The sequence below is a fragment of the Eutrema salsugineum genome, unplaced genomic scaffold, assembly GCF_000478725.1.
Source record: "Eutrema salsugineum unplaced genomic scaffold, Eutsalg1_0 scaffold_7, whole genome shotgun sequence".
NCBI classification, from domain to species: Eukaryota; Viridiplantae; Streptophyta; class Magnoliopsida; order Brassicales; family Brassicaceae; genus Eutrema; species Eutrema salsugineum.
In genome coordinates, this window is record NW_006256486.1 from 6,511,693 (window position 1) to 6,522,503 (window position 10,811).

Genomic DNA, 10,811 nt, shown 5'->3' on the forward strand with positions numbered 1-10,811 from the left:
GAATTTTGGGAGCCTTTCTTAGATGGAGGATGCGGAGGCTCTCGCGGGACAGAGGTAATGTTTGATACTCCCAAAACAATACCGACATCTGAATCTCCTTATGTTTATTCAAGCTCCACTTCATCAGATCCACATGTTTCTCCGTCCATGGATCCGCCTGTTTATCATACAACAGAATCTCTGGATGATGTGGATGATGAAGTCTTTGACATCCTACCCTTGTTTGACGATACCACCTAAAAAACTGACGATATTCTAGACCTTCACATGGATGAATCAGATGAAGGAATATATGAAGGGAAGCTATTCAACAGCAAAGTGGAATGTCAAATTGCTTTAGCCATTTGAGCAATCAAATCAATGATCTCCTACAGGCAAACTACAACTAAAATACATTACTTCATCCTTACATGCCCAGACGAGAGTTACCACTGGCGTATAAAGGCACAAGAGGTCAAAGACACATTCTACCCAACTAAACCACACCTGCAGCTTTGAAACAAGAAACATGTGGAGGAAAAGGGCTTCGTCTACTGTAATGGCCGCTGTTTACAATTCCAAGTTTGGGGATACCGTTGAAGGTTTAGAGTATATAAGGAAACCATTGATACTGATTGCTATGATTGATATGTAAATATATTTACCCTAGTGTCTCCTCTGTAATATTCGTATATATAGGATGTAAATCACTCTCTAATAATATCATTCAGTCATTACATCTACATGGTATCAGAGCTAAGATACCTATAACCTAAAATTTTTTTTCCTTTGGCCGCCTTCTTCAATCCCTTTTTCAAACTCAAAACTCTGTGATGGCTTCAAATGGCCACCTCTACCGATACTGTCGTGGTTTCTGATTCCCAAACAATTCTCAACGTCAATATGACGAATGTTACAAAGCTTAATGCTTCCAACTTTCTCATGTGGAGTCTCCAAGTCCATGCTCTGCTTGATGGTTATGGTCTTGCAGGCTATGTGGACGGATCCACCGTTGCTCCTCCATCCACTGTCACAACCAATGGTGTTGTCACTCCAAACACAGCTTATACCCTCTGGAAAAGGCAGGATCGCTTGATCTATAGGGCCTTACTTGGAGCCATCAGAAATGCTCTTCAGCCTCTCCTCTCAAAGACCAAAACCGCTGCAGAGATCTGGAGCACACTTACATCAACCTACGCCAAGCCGAGCCGTGGTCACTTCAATCAGATCCGGCAAAAAAAATAAGCATTGGACAAAAGGTACTAAAACTATCACTGAGTACTTCCAAGGCTTGACTACCAGATTCGATCAACTCGCTTTACTACGAGAAGCCATGGGTCATGAGGATCAGATTGACTATATCCTTGGAGGTTTATCTGATGATTACAAGTCTGTCATCGATCAGATTGAAGCCAGGGATTCCACACCTTCACTCACGGAGATTCATGAGAAACTCCTTAATCATGAAGTGAAACTTCATACTTTGGTGCCCACTCCATCCTCTACTCCGATCACGGCCAATACTGCCAACTACAAAGGTCCCAATCGAAACCAGCATCACAACAAGTCCAACCGTGGAAACAACACCAACAGCAACTGGCAGAAAAATCAACAATTTGCACCTCGCCAATCCCAATACACACCACGCCCATACCTCGGGAAGTGTCAGATCTGCGGCGTCACCGGCCACAGTGCCCGCCACTGCCCTCAGTTCATTCAACACAATGCTGGCTTCAACATGCCTCAGTCCACGGTCCAAGCACCATGGCAGCCACATGCACATCTAGCGACGGCTCCATACAATGCTGGGAACTGGATCATGGATACTGGTGCGACGCACCATCTTACGTCGGATCTAAGCAATCTTGCGCTCCACCAACCCTATACCGGCGGTGAAGAGGTCGTTATTGCAGATGGTTTGGGTGTCAACATCTCCCACACTGGTTCATCTTTCCTACACACTCCTACTCGAACTCTTGATTTGAAAGATGTTTTATACATACCTGATTTACATCGTAATCTTATTTCAGTGTATCATATGTGTAATAATAACCAAGTTTCTGTGGAATTCTTTCCTGCCTCTTTTCAGGTGAAGGATCTCAGCACGGGGGCCCAATTGCTCCAAGGTCGCACCAAGAATGAGGTGTACGAGTGGCCATCATCCTCACCAATCTCCTATTTCGCCTCACCTACACCAAAAACAACCATTACTTCTTGGCACAATAGACTTGGCCATCCATCTGTTTCAGTTTTAAAAACCATTGTTTCCCAGTTTTCATTACCAATTTCTGATTCAATCAATAAAATATCCCCTTGTTCAAACTGTCTTCTAAACAAAACACACAAACTACCTTTCTCCACCAATACCATAACATCAAATTATCCATTTGAGCTTCTTTACAGCGATGTGTGGACATCTCCTATAACCTCTATTGATAACTGTAAGTACTACTTAGTTATATAGATCACCATACTCGCTATACATGGCTATATCCACTTAAACACAAATCCCAAACCCGTGAAATTTTCATTGCATTCAAAGCTCTAGTGGAGAATCGATTTCAGAAGAAGATCGGTACCTTGTATTCTGACAATGGCGGTGAGTATATTGCTCTTCGTCCATTCCTGTCTGCTCATGGGATCTCACATATGACAACTCCACCTCATACGCCGGAACATAATGGCATTGCCAAACGCAAGCACCGCCATGTTGTTGAAACTGGTCTCACCCTTTTGGGTCAATCCTCCATGACCTTGAGCTGCTGGACGTATGCGTTCTCGGTTGCCGTATATCTAAAAAAGAAACATGTGGAGGAAAAGGGCTTCGTCTACTGTAATGGCCGCTGTTTACAATTCCAAGTTTGGGGATACCGTTGAAGGAGCTAGGGCAGCTCATTTTCAACAACTGGTACTTGAAGAATTACGGGTTTCAGCATCATACCGCAAAGCTTACAAGGCCAAGGTTTTATCAACCACGAGACTCAGAGGGTTTGATGATGCTTCTTACACAAAGCTCCATGAGTATCTCTATTTGTTGAAAGCATCAAATCCGGATTCAATAGCAGATTTGGAAACAGAGACAGATGAGGACGGAAATGTTAGATTCAAATATTTGTTTCTCTCATTCAGTGCGTCTATTATCGGCTTCAGGCGGCTTCGTCATGTGATTGTTGTGGATGGAACTCACCTTAGTGGGAAATTCAGAGGTTGTCTACTCACTGCGGCCAGACAAGATGCCAATTTCCAGGTCTTCCCTCTTGCTTACGCCGTAGTTGACAGTGAAAACGAAGCATCTTGGACCTGGTTTTTTAGGAAAATAGAAATTTTTTTGCTAGACGGAAAATACCTCACAATCATCTCCGATAGATACTTGTCTATCTATGCTGCGAAGAAACAAATCTACCCCAACGCTCATCATGGTGCTTGTATTGTACACTTGGCCAGAAATGTCGTAGAAAAATTCAAAAGTAAGGGCCTAGGGAAACTAGTTACAGACTCACGTATGAAATGGTGCGTCGGTAAGTTTCATCAGCTGTACGAGACGATCAGAACCACAAATCCTCAATGTGGTCAATACCTAGAGAAGATTGGGCTAGCTCATTGGTCTAATGCTTATTTCCAAGGGCAACGATACAATCTGATGACAAGTAACGCTTGCGAGCAGCTAAACAAAGCTTTGAAGAAAGGAAGATCATCTCCTATTGTAGAGCTGCTATGATTCATCCAAAACATGATGTCTTGTTGGTTTTGTGCTCGAAAGAAAAAGACAGCGAAGCGTAATGGCTTGGTTTCTATAGAGGTAGAGAAGCTTATGACTATCAATCTCAAGAAGTGCACATTTACACAAATCAACAACATCAACAATACGACTTCAGAGGTGATTGGTAAACTCGGAGCAAGGGAAACCGTCACTTTGAAGGACAAAAGCTGCTCATGCACTGCCTACCAGAAACTAAAAATTCCATGCGGCCATAGTGATAACACCGTATTTTGACCACTTTTATGGACCGTTTTGAAATACTTTTTCTATGTTTTTAATTGCTTTCAATTACTTTTATTACGTTTTTCTAGTATTTGTAGTTCCAAGACTCTTTTCAGGTAACTTAGGGAAAAGCTTAACAAAATGGATAGAAAACCAGATTTTAGCTCAGAGTCAAACCATCAGAAGTTCACCCCTGATTGAAGGCCTTCTCACCTTCTGATCCAGCTCAAATTTGGAGACCTTAAAGATGGAAGTATCAGCTTTCCAGCACACTTTACAGCTTGGCAATCCAACGGTTCAATCAAAAGATACCCGAAGAGCAAGATGTCCCGTAAACCAGTCGGCAAGCGTTTCCACCCGTGGCCAACAGGTCATTTACCGCTGTCAGAAGCACCGCGACCGCGGCCAGCCACCCATTCCCCGCGGTCACACTCATCCCGACCGCGGCCAGCCAACTCCGACTTTGAAGGCCCATTGCTGAAGCTGTATCACTTTCCCAACCTCAATTCTGGAACCCTAGACACCAGAGAGTATTGGAGACCATAAATACATGTCATTTAGGTCGTTTTTTAAGAGAGAAGAAGAGAGAAGAAGAGCGAAGAAACACTTTACAGAAAATTTACTTTAAGCTTTGTTTTTAGGTTTTAGGGAGAGAGAGATTTGTCTCTTGAACCCTTTTTCTTTCTTTTTCAATTTCGGTTTCTATTCTACTTTTTAATACTATGTTTTTTATTTCGTTCATCATGTCTGAGTAGTTTTATTGTTGGGATTAAGGGATTTTCGATGGGGATTTATATGTTCGATGAGGATTCCATGAGCTTTTGAGCCGAATCTTAGAACTTTTTCTTCTGAATTCGTTTTTACTGCATGTGAGTAGCGTCATGAACTACAATCTGATCCAGATGCTTGGTGACACGAAAGTGTTCATCCGGTGTCAGATCTAGTTTGGGAGAGCAAAACAAACATAGGAGTGGAAACCTACCTATGGACGATTTGTGAATGCTGACGAGTCTTAAACATAATGCATCTCTTCTTTTCCAGGGCCAGAGTGGAAACCTACTGGTCAGAGTTAAGAGAGATAGTTGTCTATGATCACGACAGTGGCGTATTCATACGTCCGTGACTCCAGTTCGAAAAGTTTAAGCTAAGATCTTATCAAATTTACTCTCTAGCAATGTTTGAATCGTTCTTACCCCTGAGAAAACTTCCCTGAACCCCAGCGCCTCTTTTCTTATAGATTTACACCGATTTTCATTCAAGCTTTAGTCTAGTTTATTTACTCTTTCAATCGATTTTTATTAAAGCAATTAGGTTTAACCGTTTTTCTCGTTTTTACCAGTTTTCGTTAAGTTTAGTTATTAGGTCATTTTAATTCCCGTTTTTTCTCTTTAAGATTCGTTTTTACATTTTAAACACACGACCAAAACCCCCCACAAAACCGTTTGGTTCTAGACTTCCTTACTTTATATTTCTTTCGAAGGCTTTTGCAGGAAAGATCCTCCTTCCCTGTGGATTCGATCCCTAAGTACTACAATCGATCAGCTGTGCACTTGCGGCTATTGATTTCATTTAGGGTAAAACTTGACAACCCCTAACACCACGACACACACCACATCAAGTTTTTGGCGCCGTTGCCGGAGAAGGCACGCATTTTCTTTTCCGCAAAACCCCAAGAAAGGTTAGTAAATAAACTCTAGAACCCCTTTTTCTGCATATTTCCATTTTTCGGTTATTTTGTTTCCATTTCAGAAGATATGGATCCTATAAATCGAAATACACACTATGAGGAAGGTTTCTATAACACTCCTCAAGCCACCAGACGCAGAGAAAAGCAGTACCTATGCGATCTCTACGAAGAAATTCGAACCAAAGACTACAGAATGTTCTAGAACGAGCCCTACGTACCTCCAATGGCTAACCCTAGACATCCTGCTCGTCATCTGCCTCACCAAGATGAAAACGTCCAACTCATTCACCGATTGAGTCGACTAGAGATGGTGGTCATGCACTTAATCGACGCTCAAGCAACATCAAGAGCCGCCCTTCGCGAGAAAATTGACAACATGTCAACTCACTTTAACAAAAAGCTTGAAGATCTTTCTGCTCAAGTCAAAACCATCGAAACTCAAGCAAACAAGGATGCTGAAACTATCAAAGAGAGGATGGAAGCAGTTGAAGGACGAGTTGGAGAGAACGAAGTTAGCATTCGCAAAGCTAGTGGAAACATCCGCACCTTAGAGGTCAAGCTCGATGAAGCAGAAGAAACTATTAACGACCATAACAACCAAATCTACTCCTACGTGGAAGAGATTTGGGATGGAGTACACAAGGTTCAAGACAAAGCAGAGGAAATCGATTCAACCGTGGACAAAGTAGTCTATGCTCTTGATGAAGTCGAAGAGAAGGTCGAAAAGCTTATGCAAGGACGTGAAGCGAATGGTTCGACGCTTTCCATCAAAGATCTTGACCTAAAAGACGAGGAAACATAGTTAGAAGATCCAAAAATCAGTTTAGATGGCAAAGGAGAAGATGAAACAGAGGAAACAACTCGGAGTCTCCCTCCCGCGGTCGGAACTCTCGCAACCGCGGCCAACAACCCTCCACCCGAGTTCGTGAGCCTCCTGACCGCGGCAAAACACTCCCCACCCGCAGTCGTGCAGCCTCCACCCGCGGCAAATGGTCGGTCAGATACGTTTCAGCCCTTTTCTATTCTTACAGGTCAATGTTCATTGGATACATCTGCTGGGATGGTCAAAACCCCTCTTCATGAGCAAAAGGTGTATGCTATCAGCTCCAAAACATCTCAAGAAGAAAATGAGGTACTTCCTTGCAACATAGTTTTAGCATATGAGGATGAATATGAAGGGCACTACCTCGAAGATGAAGACTATCGTCTGTTCATAGAAGGAGGCAATCCAGACAAAATGGTGGAATTAGGAGCACCAATCTCCAGAGAAAGGCTCATTGAATTCAACAAGTAGGTGAAATCGATCCCTCTTTACACAGGTTTCGATGATATATGGCATCTTGGTTGTTTGCAAGTTTTCTTTAGGTACAGCAAGGAGACAAAAGAGGATATCCGAACCTATTTTGGGTGGGCTAGACGTCTGATTTTTCCCAGAACATCACCTGATGCTGCAATCTATTCAATCCACCTTCAAAGACCTGAAGACTGCAGCCACTACACCAACAAAATCAGCAAAGAAAAGCTCGACGAATTCAATGATGTGGTTCGAAATTTGCCTGAAGGAATCACCTTTGCCAGAGCTTGCAAAGACTTCATGATAGGCCATTAATTCCGTGAGAGCAAGGAATCAATCCCTGAGATAGAAGACTTGTTCAATCATGCAAGAAGAGGTAAACCTGTTCGAACACTTCACAAAATCGAAGGTGTAGGTCAGTTTCTTATCTCTTGTTCTATTAGAGGAGAAATATTTAAAAACGTACTTTGTGATTCTGGAGCTTGTCTTAACATGATGTCCAAGGCAATTGCTTTGAGACTTGGCATTAAACACCTGCGCATGACTAGAGCAAAGATTAGTCTAGCTGATGATTCCAATGCAACGCCTCAAGGAATAGCTCATGAAATTCCTTTGAGAATAGGAGATTGCATAGTGCCTGTCGACTTCTACATTGTCGAAACGAGAGATGCAACATATCCAGTGATTCTCGGATGGTCTTTTCTAGCAACTTCCGGAGCTATAATGGACTGGCCAAACTCGAGGATTTCATTTGCTAATATCGACAAAGATGTCTTCACAGAAGCTGTCCCATACAACAGCAAAGCAGGAAAACGTTCTGCAACAGAAGACTTTGAAGAAGAACTTTGGAGTGACGAAGAACCTGCTAGGCAAAGCAAGGAGATGTCGAAAAAGACTTGTGTCAGGACAAGGTCTTCTTCATTGGACTAAGCCACATCCAACACCAAAAGTCGAGCTAAACGACTTAAAACAGAAGCGCTTAATGGGAGGCAACCCATTTAGGTATTGTTTTCTTTATGATTTTTCTTTTTTTTTCTAACGATCTTTTTCTTTTTCTTAGTTTCAGGTGTTTCTTATAAAATAAAAAAAGCCAAAAAATAAAAATAAAAAAACCCGAAAAAACCAAAAAGAAGGATGGTCCATGACTGCTCGGCCCAGCAGGAACCAAGGAGAAGCAGGAAGAGGCCGCGAAATAAGTCCCCGCGGTCGCAGACGTTCTGACAGCGGGAAACACCCCTTCGACCGCGGTCGCGTCTTTCTGACCGCGGCCGAGCACTGGTTTGCCGCGGTCGCGTGGCTCCTGACCGCGGCAAATGGTCGTTGAGATCAAACCCGACCCCAAACCACCCACTTCACCTCATTCCACTTCACCAATCCCCACTCCACCTCATTCATCACTTCCCACCACCTTCATCACCACCTATCACCTTCCCAAACCTCTTCGAATGAATCCGGTTCATCTCCACCAGCATCCCGGATCCAGGTAAGTTCTCTTTAGCCTTACCAATTCGATTATCTATGCATTTTTCTCATCCAATCTCGACTTGTTTCACACTGAGGACACTGTGATTTAAGTCTGGGGGAGGATTTCATCCCTTTCTAACCACTTTTCTTTCATGAGTCTTGCATTATCTACACTTTTTGCATTTTCCTTAAAGTTTTTCAAAATTGGTTTTCAAAACAAAATACGTTTTAAAGGGAATGGTGAACATGAATCAATGATAGTTGACTGTGTGCTTTTAGACTGTTCCTAGTGACATGCTCATTCATGATTTAGGACTAGACTAGGCGGTAGCTAAGCACATTTGAAACGAAGTACCCCAGAGGAATTTGAATGATTTCGATTTAGATGAAGGGATACACTAGCTCTGTTTTATTTGGACTTAATTTGGACTTAATTTTCTCATTGAAGCATTAGAACAGGGAAACGAATCATACATTCAGGACTCTTTTATCCTTTTACCACTCTCTGTTGATCCTAAATGGCTAGTTCATCTTTAGCTAGTTCCCCACCTTAACCAGTCCTCTTTCAAACCACATGGACTCTTGTTTTCTATTGTCTTATATGCAGATAAGTGCAAAAACGTTGGAAAGAAAGAGGAATGACGCAGTTTTCAGTCATCAAGGACAGAGACCTGCGATTTGCCGGAAAAGTTCCCGGAAGGATTTAACACAAGAGGAAGCTCAGTTTGCCTTAGAAATATCTCAAATTTTGGTACAATCTCGTCCTCTAGTCTCTCTCTCTTTAAAAGGCATTTCCTTCTCAAAAAAAAAATATATATCCAAAAATAAGAAAAGAAAGGAAAAAAAAGCCTTAGAGAGTCTAGAGAGGTCGAATTTTAAGTCTCAAGGCAACTGGAGTTCGATTTTATGGAGTTTTGGAGATTATTTGCTGATTCCCGGAAAGAATCTAAGTCTGGGGGAATAGCTGTTTACATCAAAGGAGGAAAGATTATGCAACAACATTTGGCAAGAAGAAGTGACTGAAAATTGTGGTCATCAACAGGTCTTTATCTCTCTTGCGGTTTTGCATATTATATTGCATCCTCCAGATCTTCAGGTAACCCGAAACACTTTAACTCCACCACTTAAACAGCCCTTTTAATGCCAAACGCCGTCTACCCTGGATGATGTCTTTAATGAGAACTCACTATTGAACTTAATGAATGTAGAGAGCTAGTTGACTAGAATCAAGATTTAGATTGTTTAAGTTTTGCATGATGGAAAAAGTGGACTAGTATCTCTTGTGCATTGGTGAGAATTTTCTAGACTAAGTTGTGGATTGATGCACTACCTTTGGTCCTAGTTTAGGAGTTCATGTCTCTGAGATTTGTGCATTTCCTATTTTTGTTTTCACTTAACCAGTTTAGGCTTTTGCTTTGTTTGAGGACAAACAAAGGTTTAAGTCTGGGGGAGTTGATAACACCGCATTTTGACCACTTTTATGGATCGTTTTGAAATACTTTTTCTATGTTTTTCATTGCTTTCAAGTACTTTTATTACGTTTTTCTAGTATTTGTAGTTCCAAGACTCTTTTCAGGTAACTTAGGGAATGGATAGAAAACCAGATTTCAGCTCAGAGTCAAACCGTCAGAAGTTCACCCCTGATTGAAGGCCTTCTCACCGTCTGATCCAGCTCAAATTTGGAGACCTTAAAGATGGAAGTATCAGCTTTTCAGCACACTTTACAGCCTGGCAATCCAACGGTTCAATCAAAAGATACACAAAGAGCAAGATGTCCCGTAAACCAGCCGGCAAGCGTTTCCACCCGCGGCCAACATGTCATTTCCCGCGGTCAGAAGCACCGCGACCACGGCCAGCCAACCCGACTTGGAAGGCCCATTTCTGAAGCCCGTATCACTTTCCCAGCCTTAATTCCGGAACCCTAGACACCAGAGAGTATTGGAGACTATAAATACATGTCATTTAGGTCGTTTTTTAAGAGAGAAGAAGAGAGACGAAATACTTTCCAGAAATTTTACTTTAAGCTTTGTTTTTAGGTTTTAGGGAGAGAGAGATTTGTCTCTTGAACCCTTTTTCTTTCTTTTTCAATTTCGGTTTCTATTCTACTTTTTAATACTATGTTTTTGATTTCGTTCATCATGTCTGAGTAGTTTTATTGTTGGGATTAAGGGATTTTCGATGGGGATTTATATGTTCGATGAGGATTCCATGAGCTTTTGAGCCGAATCTTAGAACTTTTTCTTCTGAATTCGTTTTTACTGCATGAGAGTAGCGTCATGAACTACAATCTGATCCAGATGCTTGGTGACACGAAAGTGTTCATCCGGTGTCAGATCTAGTTTGGGAGAGAAAAACAAACATAGGAGTGGAAACCTACCTATGGGCGATTTGTGAATGCTGACGAG

The 10,811-nt window shown here is 42.0% G+C and overlaps 1 protein-coding gene across 1 annotated transcript; it reads left to right on the top strand.

Moving 5' to 3' along the window:
• Window positions 1-2,815: 2,815 nt before the first annotated feature.
• Window positions 2,816-3,697, top strand: LOC112083005. Its single transcript, XM_024150727.1, has one exon. It carries the CDS (start codon window positions 2,816-2,818, stop codon window positions 3,695-3,697), a length of 882 nt encoding a protein of 293 aa, XP_024006495.1.
• The last annotated feature ends 7,114 nt before the right edge of the window (window positions 3,698-10,811 follow it).